At 44.5% G+C, this 17,996-nt stretch overlaps 1 protein-coding gene across 1 annotated transcript in view; it reads right to left on the bottom strand.

Annotated features, from left to right (window-relative positions):
- The window catches only part of LOC308385565 (sodium channel protein type 3 subunit alpha-like), a 268,750-nt gene that overhangs the window by 100,461 nt on the left and 150,293 nt on the right, over nucleotides 1–17,996 (bottom strand). Inside the window, exons 15-16 of the mRNA XM_080864556.1 lie at nucleotides 13,442–13,562; nucleotides 7,784–8,022 (exon numbers count right to left, since the gene is read on the bottom strand). Coding sequence (XP_080720682.1) covers nucleotides 7,784–8,022; nucleotides 13,442–13,562 — 360 coding nt within the window. The remainder of the gene's footprint in view (nucleotides 1–7,783; nucleotides 8,023–13,441; nucleotides 13,563–17,996) is intronic.

Here is a 17,996-nt window from a genome sequence, read left to right as displayed (position 1 = left end):
AGGTGTGAAATGTATGGTTTTCAGGATTTTTATTGGTTTTCAGCGTTATTTTGTTATCGTTTTTTTTCATTAACTTGGTTTTCCTGGGTCTTTTCACGTGTGTTATGAATAAATCTTATTTTTTCGGTACCGGTACTAGTTTTATTTTTGTTGTATTTATCCGTGACACCTTAAAGGCCGGTCCGTGAAAATATTGTCGGGCATAAACCCGTCCGTGGCGCAAAAAAGGTTGGAGACCGCTGCCTTAAAGGGTCATTTCATTGTTATTTTGCCATATTTTCTGCAGTCCAAATACACTCACCAGATAAATCATCAGAAGATCCATTCAAAGTTTTGGTGACTTTAAATTTTAAAAGCTTTTTTTGTCCCATAAATTATACAACTTCTTCAGATTAGTAAAGCTGCTCTATTAATGGGTAGAGATTAATAACATCTCCTGGCTTTGGACCGGCTTCTCCCCATTCTGTCATGGTCCTGGGCCATGTTGGCCCAGTGTTCTTGGTTTTCTTGTATGTTTGTATTTTATTCCTTATTTAGGCCATGTTTTCTGAGTTGCCCTGTTGTGTTGTTCCCTAAGTGTTTTCCCTTCATGGCTTTTACCCCCTGTGTGCCCTCTGTGTATTTATGAGCCCTCGTCTCCCTTTGTGGTTGTTTCATGTTTCCCCATCCTGTTATGTCTGTGTTTTCCCCGTGCTCTCTCTCCTCCTGTCTGAACCTCTGTGCACTTCCTGTTTACTTTGTGACTCTCACGCCTGTACATGTCATGTTCAGTTCACCCCGCCCTGTCTCGTTATGATTATCAGTGTCACCTGTGTTCCCCTCTGTGTCTCTCGGTTCTTAGAGTCCTCTGCCTTATAGGTTATGTCTCTGTGTTTCTTAGTTGCCGTCTCCACTGTCAAGTTCGCGTCTCTGTGTGATCCTTCCTGTTTTACTTTGAAGGTCCGTTTCTTATGTGAATGTGTCCTGCTTTGCTTGTCTCGTCAGTCCTGATTTCTCCCAGCTGTGCCCTCCTTCTGTGTCTCATTCCCCTCGTTACTCCCCAGTGTATTTAAACCCTGTGTTTCTCTGAGTCAGTGTGACGTCGTCCCTCATGCTGTGTGTGGATCTCCCTGTGTCTCGCTGTGAGTTCTTAGTTTGTGGCTTCCCAGTTTAGTTTAGTTTGTATGTTTGTTCTACCGGCAAATAAAGCTGTGTTTTGAGTTCATTCCCTCGAGTCTGAGTCCTGCATTTTGGGTCCAACTCCCGCCTGCCGCACAGCGATTCATGACAGTACGACGTCACCAGATATGGACCCAGCAGCACTCAACCCACCAGAAGAACTGCGTCTGGACATAATCTACTCTGTGGAAAGACTCCTGCATCTGTGGCTCGAACATGAGGGGAAGGAATTTCGCTGTGCTGTGGAAACCAAACTACAGCGTTTAATCTCTGGTCTTCCCTGGCTACTCAGTGCGCTCCACCCACTCGAACAGGATTTAATCCAAAATGAGCTCCACCTTCATCCCCCAGCTGCTACTGCCCACCTGCCTGAAGGGCCGGATGTGGAGCCGCTCAGCCCGTCAGAGCCATCATCTAAAAAGAAACGACGACCACGCCGCCAGCGCGCCACCCCACAGCCGGACATTCAGACTTGTACATCGCCGGCTGTGGTGAGTAAGGACTCTTTTTTTTGTGTCGAACCGTGGAACTATTCGTTCAGGGGCTGTGTTTTGTGCTACGGACGGTAATGTGAACAGTTTATCAGCTGCCCAGCCTCCTGAAGCTCTCTTAGCTGCCCAGCTACAAGCTGCGTCTCCTGTGTCCCCGCTAGCACAGCCATTAACTCCACCACACGCTCCATTTTCACCTCTACCATCGCTTCAGTCATCAGTTCGGTCTGCCACTCAGTCGCCCTTAGTTCCGTCATCCACACTACCACCTGTTTCCCTTCCACCACCACCATCACTACACCCAGCCATTCAGGCTGCTACTCAGTCAGACATTCAACCCATAGCCCTGCCGTTAATATGCTCTGTAGCTGAGCCACTAGCCGCCCGACCCGCAGCCACTTCAGCCACTCCTCCACCCGTCACACCTCCACTACAACCATCACTGCAGTCTCTAGCGCAGTCTCCTGCAGCTCTGCTTTCCCCAGTGCAGTCTCCAGTGTCCCCAGTGCAGTCTCCAGTGTCCCCAGTGCAGTCTCCAGTGTCCCCAGTGCAGTCTCCAGTGTCCCCAGTGCAGTCTCCAGTGTCCCCAGTGCAGTCTCCAGTGTCCCCAGTGCAGTCTCCAGTGTCCCCAGTGCAGTCTCCAGTGTCCCCAGTGCAGTCTCCAGTGTCCCCAGTGCAGTCTCCAGTGTCCCCAGTGCAGTCTCCAGTGTCCCCAGTGCAGTCTCCAGTGTCCCCAGTGCAGCCTCCTGCAGCCCTGCTTTCCCCAGTGCAGTCTCCAGTGTCCCCAGTGCAGCCTCCTTTAGCACAGTCACCCACTCAACCACCAGCACCACAACCGTCACTACCTCTAGTTCATTCCCCTGTGAAGTCATTTACTTCTCCACCGTTAGCAGCTCAGGTCCCCGTGTGTCCAGCAGCTCAGGTCCCCGTGTGTCCAGCAGCTCAGGTCCCCGTGTGTCCAGCAGCTCAGCTCGCACCTGAACCTTTGGCCCAGTTCCCCGTAGCAGTGCAGTTTTCTAGCCAGCTTAACGTTGAGCCCGGGGTCCCAATTCTCTCTGGCTCTACATCGGCTCCTGCTGGAAGCTCGGATGAGCTCATCCACCACTCCGCGGCTCCCGTGCCGCCATCTACCTCGTCCGCTGGGGGTTCCAGTGAGCCCAGCCAGCACCTCCTCGTCTCCGCTGGAGGGCCCGAGGAGCCCGTTCAGCCACCTGCCACGTCAGCTGGAGGGCCCGAGGAGCCCGTTCAGCCACCTGCCACGTCAGCTGGAGGGCCCGAGGAGCCCGTTCAGCCTTCTGCCTCTGCAGCTCCGCCTGGTCCAGCCTCAGCCTCTGCAGCTCCGCCTGGTCCGGCCCCCGCATCGCCACCGTCTGGTCCTGCCTCGTCTGGTCCTGCCTCGTCTGGTCCTGTGCCCACCAGGCCATGGCCAGCACGCCTGAGACTGGAGGGCCGCCACTGCCTTCCGCGCGGTCGGCCCCCTGAACTGCTCCGTCGTCTCCTTCGCCGCTGCCTTCCACGCGGTCGGCCCCCTGAACTGCTCCATCGTTGTCCCCCCCTTCGCCATCGCCGCTGCCTTCCGCACGGCTGGCCTCCGGACCAGCTCTGTCACCTGTGCCACCCACCTGGTCGGCCCCCCGACCGTGTGACCCGTGAACTCTTGTGCCTGTGGGCTCTGGGTCGGCCCCCTGAACTTTATTTGGACTGTGGTCATGTGCTCCTGTGTCTTCTGTTGTTTGTTTTTTGTTTCCCGTTCTGGTCCCTCCGTCCTGGTCCCCCGCCTCCCGCCCTGGGTGGGTTGTTTTCTGTTTTTGTTTTTTCGGGTTTGGGCTGTCGGGAGCCAGCCCTTGAGGGGGGGGTACTGTCATGGTCCTGGGCCATGTTGGCCCAGTGTTCTTGGTTTTCTTGTATGTTTGTATTTTATTCCTTATTTAGGCCATGTTTTCTGAGTTGCCCTGTTGTGTTGTTCCCTAAGTGTTTTCCCTTCATGGCTTTTACCCCCTGTGTGCCCTCTGTGTATTTATGAGCCCTCGTCTCCCTTTGTGGTTGTTTCATGTTTCCCCATCCCGTTATGTCTGTGTTTTCCCCGTGCTCTCTCTCCTCCTGTCTGAACCTCTGTGCACTTCCTGTTTACTTTGTGACTCTCACGCCTGTACATGTCATGTTCCGTTCACCCCGCCCTGTCTCGTTATGATTATCAGTGTCACCTGTGTTCCCCTGTGTCTCTCGGTTCTTAGAGTCCTCTGCCTTATACGTTATGTCTCTGTGTTTCTTAGTTGCCGTCTCCACTGTCAAGTTCGCGTCTCTGTGTGATCCTTCCTGTTTTACTTTGAAGGTCCGTTTCTTATGTGAATGTGTCCTGCTTTGCTTGTCTCGTCAGTCCTGATTTCTCCCAGCTGTGCCCTCCTTCTGTGTCTCATTCCCCTCGTTACTCCCCAGTGTATTTAAACCCTGTGTTTCTGAGTCAGTGTGACGTCGTCCCTCATGCTGTGTGTGGATCTCCCTGTGTCTCGCTGTGAGTTCTTAGTTTGTGGCTTCCCAGTTTAGTTTAGTTTGTATGTTTGTTCTACCGGCAAATAAAGCTGTGTTTTGAGTTCATTCCCTCGAGTCTGAGTCCTGCATTTTGGGTCCAACTCCCGCCTGCCGCACAGCGATTCATGACACATTCTGTCTCACTGTATGGTTATAGTGAGCCAAGAAAATGAATACAGACAATTAAGTACGCCTTTGTTACAGTAACAAATATGTCTGTCAGCACACAGTTAAAGCTGCTGCAAGCCTGTTCTGAGCAAACACAATCAACTCATGCAGCTATTGATTGGGCCTCTGGAGGTTGTGACAGGACAGCTTCCATCTTTGGCATTTCAGAACTGTGCCATAGATTTCTATTTAGGATTCAGCGACATTTGCAATCCTTATACTGTGTCTGGTTAATCTAAAATTTAGAGTTAGAGCAGCTTATGAGTTTCACTTCTGTAGTTTGAACACAGTGAAAAGACAGCGTGAGCATTGGTGGCTGCGCAACCAATCAGAAGAAGCAATAAAGCAGTGCCGTATTTCTCTGCTGATTCGCCTCAGTTGAAACTGAAGATCATTTTGTTTACTTAATCTTTGAAGTGATTGGTTGTTTACAGAGGAAAATGAATGCTGGGGCATCATAGCATTACTAAAAGCATCTCTCATAATCCATGTGACTCTCCCACAGAGGCCCACCTTTGAGCCTGGCCCCACTGACTGAACCACTACTGCCGGCAGGCCAAAATCACTTTCTACTTAGAAACTGTATTACCATTTTCTGCCTGCAGCCTGAGCTGAGGAGACCTGACATCACTGGACGGAAACGTGTGTGTGTGTGTGTGTGTGTGTGTGTGTGTGTGTGTACAGGTGTGATTAGCACGCTGACTCTGGCTGAGGGCCTTTCACACCTCAGGTGAACCAATTACCATATTGCATCAACCTATCAGCTCCTGTCAGATAGTCGGGACACCTGCGGGCTCAAACACTGGAGTTAGTCACAGTGGTTTAAAGCTATCTGACCCGCATCTGTCAGCTCTAATACTGAAACCCACCTTGCCTTTTTTTTTTTACAAAAGGAAAAAAACACAGACTTTTCTAGAAAGGCAATGAAATTAGTTTCTATTTTTCCTCTCTGAATCCTGAGGATTTGAAATTGTCCAAAAAGATTTGCTGTGGTTTCAAATGTCCGACGGGGGTTTCCCAAACCGTCACGCTCTTTGTCACTTTTGGAAAATGTCACAGTCTCTTCAACCCGCCCGAAGTTTGTTTCCACACCTGCTTGTAAACAACCAGTGAGGAGCTTCCTTCACTCTGCTCTTCCAAGACAAGTTTGCATGATGTGAGATTCACGAAACTGACTGAATCTCTCATTTCAGCGATTTAGAGATAACCTTGTGTTACAATACAAAGAGATAAAGTACATATCTCTGAAAATGTGGCAGGTAAAAGTCCTGACATTTTTCCCAGCATGAAACAGGATATTGGATGTGACATTATCAGGTTTCTTTACATACACCATGCTATTAGTTTATGGAAGACAACAATGGATAGGTAGGGAGTACATGACAAGACGCACTCAGCTAACTTAAGGCCTCAGACACACAGGAGAGACCTGCCAGCGACCGTTCAGCACCCACTGGGTTTTTCCTCACCAACTGTGAGTAGTTGCAGGAAAATACATGAAACTGCTAATCTGAAGGCATGCAGCCTTAAAATACTGGTCAGTGACCCTCTGGTAACTGTTGGCTAAGAAACTTGCTAGCTATTTACTTGCTAGGAATAAGTGTGTATTCCGGGACTAGTTGGCAACTGGTTACTGGCAGCTGCTAGCTTGAAACTGGCATGCTGATCCACTGGAAATATCCTTGCAGTTGCTTTGGTTGCTATCAGGTTGCTAGAGCCACCAGTAGTTTGCATGGAGGGCATCAACTTGTCTGCACCTGTCTGCTACACAAAAGATAGTGAAACTGTGAAAAGTGTGATGAAATCAGAAACAACATTCGCCTTCAAAGTAAAAGCTGCATCTTTTGAAATGTGTTGGTTGAAGCGATAAGGCACAACTTTTATTCTTAAGGTAAAGATTTTTCGTTTCCGGTTTGTACTGTATCGCACATTTTATGACAGCTCAGAGAATAAATGGGGAATGTTTACAGACAAGTCGGTGTCTTTCATGCAATCTACATGCAACCATGGTAACCACTCACCAGCCAGTTGGTAAAGACACAGCAGCAGTCAAATAGATAGCTAAACTATGATTAACAGCTGAAACTTGAAGCTAACACTGCAGATAAACATGTTGAGCTAAACAGTACAAAGAGTTGAAAGATGTAAAAGCTAAAATGAACTAAAATGACAGAACCTAAAGCATTTCTAGCAGTTAAATTATTAACAAATTACGGAGCCCCGCAGGGGACATGGGAGGAAAAAAAATTAAGATGGACTTTTGCGAGATCTCGCAAAACTAACTCGGGATCTCGCAAAAGTTTTGCGAGATCTCGCAAAACTAACTCGGGATCTCGCAAAAGTTTTAGCCGGGAGTGTGTTCATGAGGATGGTCTGTCTATGGAGGTATTATTTGAAAAACCTGGAAATTATTCTATTGGTCGTCTTTATGGATATATACTATGGTATCAGAACTCGTCATTAAGAATAAAGGTGAGGAAATTTGTAATTCAAATTTAAATCCATACTATTTGTTACAGAGCCCCACAGGGGACATGGGAGAAAAAAATTAAGACGGACTTTTGCGAGATCTCGCAAAACTAACTCGGGATCTCACAAAAGTTTTAGCCGCATTCTTCCTCCTTCGACCTCCCGTTAGCTCGAAGCTAACGGGAGGTCGAGACCTACTACAGCTGGGAGGAACACTGCTTTCCCGGCACATCGTGCCTAGTAATTGTCCTATAACCAGGCCTGAAATATAATAGAAAGCGCTCAGTTCACAAAAGAGCTTCAGGGGTTACTCCTAGTAGGTTCTTGAAGGTTAAAGTGTGGATAACCTGTTAAAACTATTAGTTAAACATTAAGGAAACATTTAAATGAATAGCTGTTAAATGGAGGTTTAGACAACAGTGTGGGCTTCAGATCCAGTTTAATTGAGCTCAGACAAACACATTTAAACATGACAGGGCTGCAAATAATCATTTAATGTTGCTCAAGCAATTGGTTCACGATGTTTCATCTTTCATGAGCTGCGTTAATTACTTTTTCTGTCTTTTGAGTTACCTGTCTGCTGCTCCAGTCATTCCTGGTTTATTAAAAGAGGAGGCAGAGGGTGGGGCTTGCTATAAATAAACAGGCCTCAAGGGCAAAATAAACCATCTGCTATAAGCACAGGGGGAAATGGGGCTTCTTTATGGTCCCTTTGGTTTCCCCCTTTACCTTTATGGGGTTTCCCCATCTGTTATTTAGGTTCAGTTTGTGAGCCTTTGTTAAGCAGCAGTTTTTGAGCTGATTATTCTGCAAATATCTGATCTTGTTTGCTTCTGTATTCCTGTGATTGTTTTGGGTGAACAGTGCACCTGTGTCTATGTGTCTCTCACCCACATATCTCCACCAATAACCATGCTTTACTGCTTTCCCACCAAGCATCCACGCATTCATTCATCCATTGTTCCTACCAGGTTCCCGATGGTGAGCATGCCATTGAACTCATCAGTCATAGGGTAGTGCTCCATGGCCATGAAGAGCGTGTTGAGGACGATGCAGACGGTGATGGCGAGGTCCAGGAAGGGGTCCATCACCATGATCTTCACCAGCTGCTTCACCTTAAGCCACATAGGGCAGCACTCCCAAACCAGGTAATGGTGGGCAAACGTGTACCAGCAGGGGTGACACTTCTTATGGGATTCCTCCAGTTCTGCACAGGAAACAAAATGTGGTCAGGAGGTTTCCTTCTGCATAAACAAAGTTACACTGGTTAAGCTGGAAACGGAACAACTGAGAAGCTGGGAAAGGGATAAGTTACAAAGCTGATTGTGGAACAGACTAAAGGTGCAAAAATACTGGGCCCTGTGTATGATTTTCCAGGTGTAATGATGACTGAAACAGATGACAAATTAATACATAGCAAGCTTAAAAGACGAGATTTGGCTTAAAATTTGCTCAAATTATCTTTAAGATCAGCTGATCTGCTGGGATTGTTGCCGACTTTGACTCTGATCTAACATTTTGCTCGATTAAAACAAGAACAGAAGTGATTTAAGTCAAGAGATGATTCGGATACAGCAGGATGGAGGCAAGCTGAAAAGAATACCAATCAATGGATAAATGTGATTATTAATAGGAACAAAGACTGGTCTAAAAGGAATTTTGGGTTGATAAATGTATCTGTTGTGTTACAATCTGAAGCTCTTTCTATATAAATACTTGTGGAGCAGAGGCTCAGAGTGCATTACCTGTAGTTATGTTGGTCGATAACAACAACGATAACAGAAATACTTGTGCTGTGTGGCACAAAGCTTGATGGCAAACAGTCCTGAACACATGAACTAATTAATCAGAAGATCAGTAAAACAAACAGTGAAGGCACGTTATGAAAAAAAGCACTGGCGGATTTGCAGCCTTTTATTTAAAGTAAAAAAGCGTCTCGTTCAGTGACGGAGCCTCGAAAATGCCGACTGTGAAAAGTCACAGGGCTGGAGTACTCCTAAATGTTTACAAGGTGTCCTCTGGTGTCAGTGTGATGACCGACGGCATTATGGCAGCAGTGAGAGGAGTCGCACTCCCAAACTGTTCTTTGTAAAAGAGCCCTTATAGAGACATTTACATGAGCTGAGCGAGGATCGATAGATGCTCTCTTTGCACTTCTTCATCACCATTTCCGATTATGGCATCAGATAAAATTATCCAGGCTCTTCAAGGTTCATGAAAACCTTCTTCAGGACCAAAAGTTGTCTGAATGTTGGGAAATCTCCAAACTGATATATCAAACGTGAACGCTGTTATTGTTTCTCCATTTCACAGCTTTGAGCTACATTTACAGTTAACATGTGATCAGATTAGAAAATGATTTTCACACAAAAAGAGTCATGGCTGAAAAATGAACCTCGTATTAAGTAAAAACTTTCCATATGGTATAACTTGTTTTAAGCAGCCAACTAAAGTTGAGCCAAACTTTCTGCAGTGAACCATCAGAAACTCCTCAGGTACGAGGTGGGGTGGCTGTAGTTCAGGAGGGTTGGTGGTTTGATCCCAGTTTTCATGCCAAATATCCTTGGACATGAAATATCCGTCTTACTCTCTGATGCATCCATTGGAGTATGAATGCGTATGAATGATATTTAGAAAGCACTCACCATATAGATAATAGTGCTTCTGTGAATGGGTGTGTATGGGGTGAATGTGGCATGTTGTATAGAGCGCTTTGAGTAGAAAAGCGCTCTATAAGAACCAGACCATTTACGAACGTCTCTGTTCCCCTTCATCACTGACATCATCTTCATGCAGTTTATTAAAATTATGCTGAACTGATTGTTTATTCTTTGAGCTGAGACACTTGGAGTGGGTGTAAAATTGATTGGGTTACAGTGTTTTAACAAAATTGTTTTTCAGTTGTGAAAATGCCCTATGACTACCTCCCGTGTAGGTTTCCTGACTATTACCAGACGTACTTTGAATATTTTGTAATTATGACAAAATCATAGCTGATGCAGAATGCAGAAGTAAATTGAAGCAAATATTTATAAAATTACAATTTATGTTTCGATTTATTTTAATATTTCTATTTTATTTTTGCACTTTTTCCCCCCTCCATACAACCAAACGCCACCTGGTGATTGCTTAGTTAATCTGAACTGGTAAGAACATTTTGGATCGTAGTGCTGTTTTTATTTTTTTTAATCCAAAGAAGAGCTCAAGTTAAACCATGCAAAATAAATTCATAAAGCTTATTTTAAATTGAAGGAAAGTCTCCTGGGAAACAGATGATAATTTTAAAAATGACATGAATAAATCAAAGAGTGGAGCCGAGAAGGGACGGAGGGATGAAGGGTGTGCAGATGGATGCAGGGAGGACAGCAGTGGGATTTTGTATTTTCCTGTATAATGATCTGTTCTGTAAGAGCAGCGACTGCCGAGGGGAGAGACTGTGACTCAGCAGACCTATCACACGCACGCACACGCTTAGAACACACACGGGTGCAGATTTGATATGAATCCAGAAATGTAACACACCGATATCATACACACACGTACAAACACACACACAGGAAGTTTTTGATTGATTGATTGAATCTTTATTTTGAACATGTTGAAAAAGTATAAAAAAAAAAAATAGAATTAAAAGAGACAAATGAACAAAGCAAACAAAAGGAAAACGAGCAACCACAACTCCAAATAACGTCCATGTTCAAAAAGGAGCAGGAAGAAGCATAAGCTTATTTAATCCCACCCCTTTTCCACTATCTAGTATCAATAGACTACAGAAATACCTCCTTGTAATTACATTATATGTTGGAATCAAGTTGGAATGATCTCACGGTTAATGAGGGTGACCAGGATAACACTCTCTCCCTCTCTGTTTCTATCATTCTCTCTCTGTGTCTCTCTCCCTTTTCCCAAGTCCCTGGCGCAAACAAAGCCTGTGTTCCCCTGGGGTTGACTAGGGCAGCAACACACACACACACACACACACACACACACACACACACACACACACACACACACACACACACACACACACACACACACACACACTGTCTTTGAAGCAAACTCAGACACAGCTACACACACGCTCCTCTCTCGCACCCACAAAAGCGTTATAATTCGGACAAATACGTGGTTACACAATCACACACAAACACACACATATTGAGACACAAAGTCAGGCAAGGTTACAGTCCCATATTGACACACAAGCGCAAACACATAAAACGTGAAAGGATGCTGGAGCTGATGCAGAAACTTGTTTTTTCCAGGTAATGAGCCTGTTTTAAATCGCTCTGCCATTTGGTAGAAATGAAGTGAAACAGAAGCTTCTGTAAAGAAAGGAAATCCATTTAATCCTGTGTGGGATTATTTTAAGAATGATTAAGATTAGCTTCACTTTGTTTCGCTGCTATCAAAGTCTGCTAAATAAATCAAAGAAGTCTCACCACTCAGCCTCAGCTGAGCGGGTATTTGGGATAATATTAGGAAGTCCCCATCTAAATGAACGTGGATAAAGACTTAGTATTGATTTCTATGGTCACCGGGGCATAAAAACTGCACGTGTAGAATCAATAAGTTGTTTTGATCTGTATTTTTTCCACCTGATAGAGCACATGCCCCATGCACCGAGGCAGCAGCCTGGATTCAACTCCACCCCTGGTCATTCGCTGTGTGTCATTTCCCTTCTCTCTTTCCCCACTTTGCCATCTGTTCTACACTAACACTGTCATATAAATGCAACCACTATCACATTAAGTCAGATACAGTACAGCATGAAACAAGGAGATGGGATCAAAGCGGTTTGCAAAGTCGATTGCAGATGCAAAAACAAGGGCACGGGCATGAAAACAGACATTAAAATGCCTCCATTAAACTCAGTCAATGAATTATAGCAGCTGAATTATTCCCTCTAAAAGAACAAACGGTGGACCATTAATTCAGAAAGCTCAGCAGAACATCAGCTAAAGTTTAAACTCAGTTTAAGCTATTTTAGCCAGCCTACGGCTCATGCCACATCTGCAAGCCACTTTGCAACCCTGACTTTGGTGTCTGCTAAGAAGCTAAGAAACCTGCTGCTGCTCTCCACACCTTAATCATGTGGAGGCCCCAGGACAGAGGCATGCTGGTAGCTAAACTGATGGGAGCTGGACTTCTTAATGAAGGTAATGAAGATGTTTCAATTCTCATCTGAGAAGCTTAAATAGGGCTGCTCGATTATGGCAAAAATGATAATCACGATTATTTTCACTGAAATTGAGATCGCGATTATTTGACGATATTTATTTAACCCTTTAAGACCTACTATAGAACCAAGTCCGCCAGAGCTTATATTATTTTTTTACATGTTGTAGTGCCATTTGTGGGAGCATTTCAAGTTGCTAAATAACTGTTATAGCCCATATTTTAATAATATGTATGCATTAAGTCCATAGTAACTACATTAATTGCAAAAAAGTGCAATAAACTACAAAAAAATTTATATCGTTTTTGTTTGTTTTTTTACATATATTTCTACTTGGAGAAATGTAAGAGGTTTATCCCTCAAAACTTTAAATACAAAAAAGTTGCAAAAAATAGTTTACAACAACAGGAAATTTATTTTGAGTGTCTTCATAGTTTTATTTTGGAGATACACCAATTTTTATATACTGCAGGAAAAACTAAAAAAACAATCCTATGATGCAAATTTGCAAAGAAAACAGCATGTGCATCAAAATAAACTATTTCCAGCAGTGCAAGCATCCCAGAAACTATTCAGAAAAGTCAAACATGACCAGTAGAGGTTTTTAAGGCCTACAAGTAAAAAACGACATTTCCGCGAAAATGACGTCACTTCTGGTTTCGGCCAGGAAATGGCGGACATGCGACAGTTCGCGCTGACGTCTGTTTCACTGTGGAAAGTGTTACGAACAGCTGATCGGATCGGCAAAGCGTGTTTCTGGAATATTATGTTTTTGTTCCTGCAAGAGCTTTTTATGCAATTTTTGCAAAGCTTTATGTGGAAGGAAACCGTGACCGAGGACAAGCTGATGGCATCAGATGTAAGTACAACTCCTCCGGTTTCATATGCAAAACAAACAATCTACAGGGATTTAAAAATAGTTACACAAAACGGAGCGTGCTGCTCTGACCGGATTTAAAGGGTTAACAATGACTTTAAAAAATAATATAAAATAGTGTGCAACACCACTGAAGTTTTTTTTTTACCTCTCTTTTCAACCAACAGCAGTCACTCTCCTCTCCAAATAACTTCTGCTTAGCTTTCCGAGCTTCCCTCGGGTCCTCTTAATCAGCGGTCTCAAACCTTTTTTGCGCCACAGACCGGTTTATGCCCGACAATATTTTCACGGACCGGCCTTTAAGGTGTCGCGGATAAATGAGGGAGGGGCTAATAATCGGCTCAGTCATTTTTAATGATCGTTGAAAGCCCAGATCGTAATCGTGATTAAAATTCGATTAATTGAGCAGCCCTAAGCTTAAACACTTGTAGAAGCTGATGAGGACTCCCACGTGTTTTTGCTATTGTAGGGTTAAATATACTGAATTCATACCCTGGTTTATAACAACTCACATCATATTTAGTGTGTGTGCCCTGCATTCAAATTAGCGTGGCTCACTTTGCTTCTCACCTTCCATGACGTCGGTGAGGTAGCTGGCAGCACTCATTGCCCTGCCCCTGCGCTCCGAGTCCTGCATGGACGAAGGCCGAGGAAGTAGCATCGTGCTGAGCTCTGTGGTGGACGTGGGAACCTAAAAAGATGGAAGTCATCCTGATTACTTTAGATCTTTAGATGCAACCAGAGAATAAGAGATGGTATTACCCCACACAGAGTCCCATCCTAACAATCATGGAGTTGGTCTGGGATTAAGAAGCAATCTTAAAGATCTCTACCAGCTCCTCCAAGATATGTTTTAAAGACATCCTCATTTGACTGAGCCTGCTGTCACACATGCTCATCATTCATTCTTGAGTATGAGCTGCCTTGGACTCTTCTGTTACCATTGTGATAACATCGCATAAACACACATTTGTGTCGGGTCAAATGGGTCAAACGTAGTGCTGTGATTTCTTTGTATGTGTGTGTGTGAGTGCATTCAGTCTATCACCACGGCAACAGAGAAGCAGGTGATGACTGGTGTTCAATGAATCAGAGAAATCAGCGTGCCGCTGCTGTGCGTCTGTTTATCTCTTTCATCCTCACTAAAAAGCACTGCTGGATTTTTTTTCATGTATCAGATGAGCTTCACGAGGGTTGAACTTCTAAAACACCCACTCGACTCTCCTCTTAAAGCCTGACTTCAGCTGCTGCCTCTCAAATTCAAAGTTTAAATTATACTAAGTAATCAACTGGCGCTCAACATTAATTTGCTGCAACCCTTGTTGATTATCCTGAGCTCTTGGTAGTGATCATCATGGCTCATGGAAGCCATTCCTGACTGGAAAGCGAGCAGACGGATTATAAAGTATGTTCCATCAGGTCTGGGAACATCTCAGGAGGAACGTGTTGGTACTACATCGAGTAAAACTCAGACAAATGTCAAGAAATAGGGGGATGAAACTAAAACGCTGATCAAAGTAAATGACATGTGGCACATGTCAGCCTGTGAGGCTTTGATAGTGTTTTTCAGCTCCACAGAACAGAAACTAACTTTGTCGCATGGAGTCACACAAACCACCTGCAACTCAACACCTCAAAGACTAAGGAACTGGTTGTGGACTTCGGGAGGTCCAGAGAAGGTCCACTGCCGGTTCAGATGGAGGGGGAGGAGGTGGAGGTGGTCAACAAGTACAAGTACCTCAGGCTGTGGGTGGACAATAAACTGGACTGGTCATGCAACACAGAGCACCTGTATAAAAAAGCCCAAAGCCGACTGTACTTCCTCAGGAGGCTGAGGTCTTTTAACATCTGCAGGAAGCTCCTGAGGATGTTTTACCAGTCGGTGGTTGCTGGAGTCCTTTTCTATGCTGTGGTGTGCTGGGGGAGCAGCACAGCAAAGAGGGACTCATCCAGGCTGGAGAAACTGATCAGGAAGGCTGGCTCTGTGGTCGGCATGAAGCTGGACACTCTGGTGACAGTGGCAGAGAAAAGGACATTAAAGAAACTGCTGGGCATCCTCTGCACACGGCCATTAACAACCAGAAGAGTCTGTTCAGTGACAGGTTGCTTCTCCCCAAGACAAGAACTAACAGACTTAAAAACTCCTTTGTCCCACACGCCATCAGACTGTTTAACTCCTCTCTGGAGGGGAGAGGGAGGGGAAACAGGAGGACAAAGGAGGGGGGAACAACTAAGCTGTAGTGCCTCTTCACCTCACTGTACAATACCTTGTGCAATACTTTTTGTAAATAGTCAACAGTGCAATAGACTCAATACTTGAAATGTGCAATTCACTTGTATTTTTATTTTTTATTCCTATTTATTCTATTTATCCCCTTCGTATATTTTATTCATATTTGTCTCTGTATTTATATATATGTGTGTGTGTGTGTGTGTGTGTGTGTGTGTGTGTGTGTGTATATATATACATAACAATTCTGTAACTGTAACTTCGGTCGTTGCTGTGCTTTTTTTGGAAGTCGAATTTCCCAGAGGAACCCACCCGAGGGATTAATAAAGTTCTATCTTATCTTATCTTATCTTATCTTATCTTATCTTATCTTATCTTATCTTAAAACATGAGGAGCTGTCAGTGCTGCATCCATACAAATGTGTAATATATGCATCCTCCTGTTATTACCCTTCACAATAAAAGCCCTACAATTTACAGTGCAAGAATGCTCTCCTCCTGGACAGTATAGGAAATCTTGCTGATAAGGTTGTACTGCCTTAAACTAGATTAGACGAGCTGCGTGAATTGAGCTCACAAAGTTTGTCTTTGAAGTGTCTTTAAAGTGCCCATAACAGCCTTCAAGACCATATAACAGGAAATAAAAAGCAGGTTGTTGTTGCAGAGCCATCCAGGACTGATTTGTGTCAGATCTAATGAGGACTTAAAGTTTTCCTCAAAGAATAAACTTGCCCGAGTAGGTTTTTAAGACAAAGTCCTTCAGTTCTTTTCTGTGTTTAAATTTGCAGCACATTTTTTGAGTAAGCTGTACTTCTAACTGTCCTACCAAAATCCAAGCGTTGGATTAACCATCAGAGCCTCCTTACTGCCTACTCACTGAGATCCTCACCAACAGTTCAGAAAGTCCTCTCTACACTAATCATGTGTCCTTTTTAAATTCTCATTCCGGTCATTCATGCAAGCAGATGTCAGAGTTGTGTTCTTGTTAGTCATCTTTTGACCCAAGCACAGCTAGTGGAAGGTAATTTCAGATCCAACCTTTCAGACAGCTGAAGGCTCTCCTGGATGTCAGAACTTTGCTCTCGGAGATGGAGAGGCCACTCCACAGCACGTGATGTTTAATAGAAACTTTAATTTCAAAGGTTCATGTGACCTGCTGAGTTTGGTTGGATTATTTTTAACCCAATGTTGGATCTGTTGGTACAGTTATTTGTGTATTTCACATTGTGAGATGTCTTATTCAAGAAATCAAATGATAATTTAATTTAAAATGGTAAATTTACCATTTTACCAACAGCTTCTATAATTCTATAATTTAATTATAGAAGCTTTACATGAATACAAATGGAAAATGATATAAGAGCAGGTCTGATAGCTCGAGTTACACCTGCTTAAAAACTACAGAACGCATCGTGGCGATCGTGGCTCAGGAGTTGGGAGTTCGCCTTGTAATCGGAAGGTTGCTGGTTCAAGCCCCAGCTTGGACAGTCTCGGTCGTTGTGTCCTCGTTGCCTACTGGTGGTGGTCAGAGGGCCCGGTGGTGCCAGTGTCCGGCAGCCTCTGTCAGTGCGCCCCAGGCTACAATGTAGCTGCCATCACCAATAGGTGGATGACTGGTTGTGTAAAGCGCTTTGGGGTCCTTAGGGACTAGAAAAGTGCTATACAAATACAGGCCATTTACCATTTATCTGGTTGTCGCCGCAGTACAGCTAAGCTGACACAAGGAAAACTGCTGGAGCTCACAATAGAAGTCCTTTTGCTGCTGCAAAACTGCCTTTTAAATAAAGTTGTTTAGGTTTGAACGGTGCTCAGCTGCTCGCCTTGTAAAGGCCTGACAGCAGTCCCCGGTGAGCTCCGGACTCCTCGGCCCTCACACAGAGGAACCTGCATGAACCTCATTTGCTCAGGTGTTATTACATAACGCTTCCTGCTAAGTGTTCTTCCAATGAAGCATGACGCACAGGCCTGAAGGTCGCCGCCCACAACACCGCCTACATCCTGTCTGTGTGCCAGGCAGGGAAGCACCAGGGAAACACACACACACACACACACACACACACACACACACACAGCCATTTTAGCTTCCGCTGGCTGCTGTGGGTTGCCATGGGGACATTTCCATGGCAAATAAGTGCGTTCTCGTCCCCTCCTCCTCCTCCCACTCGTCTCTGCATCAGTCTGAGCAGCAGGACAACAGGTTTATGGATGGATGGACAAGAGAAGCAGAAATACTTCATTTCAAAGCATGAAACTCTAACCTGAACTCAGAGCTGCTCTGAGCTCCCACACAACCCCTGCAGTTTACATTCAGTTTATCAAGAAGTAACTTTTTCTACACACTGCAGGAGATTTCAGTTTTTAATTGTGATGAAGGGGAATTTTGTCTGGCAGCAGCAGAAACCAGACAGAAAAGGTGAGATTACCAAAATGTGCTGACATGCTGTTGGAGGTGACTGTTGAGATTTGGCACTACAGAAATAAAACTGAACTGAACAGAATTAGACTAACTGTTTGCAGATGCTTCAGAACTTTCTCATTAGCAGCCACTTTAGGCTGGCTCCAGAGGTAAGTCACTCCTCATAGACTCCAATAAACCTTTTCAGTTTCCTTTGTACCCGAGTACAATGATTAAACGCTCACAGCGGCCCAATGCTAGCTAAGCCTTAAAAGTGCACTCAGGCTTTAAGTCACATCACACAACCAAAAAAAAGAAAAGTCCAGGTAAAAGGTTAAACATCAATATTGTTTACTTAGAATTAAACTTTTATTCTTTCTATGAGTAGTCTAAAGTGCTCCAGTCTGTGGTCAATTGACTTCTTTCAGGCTCCTGAAGAGGTTCCAGCTCTGGCTTCATCAGTTCCAAAAGCTAAAGCAGAGCCTAAGTTATTAACCTTG

The sequence above is a fragment of the Rhamphochromis sp. 'chilingali' genome, assembly GCF_963969265.1.
Source record: "Rhamphochromis sp. 'chilingali' genome assembly, chromosome: 18".
Lineage (NCBI taxonomy): Eukaryota > Metazoa > Chordata > Actinopteri > Cichliformes > Cichlidae > Rhamphochromis > Rhamphochromis sp. 'chilingali'.
The sequence above is the reverse complement of the archived record's forward strand: the minus strand, read 5'-3'. Positions and strand labels throughout refer to the sequence as shown.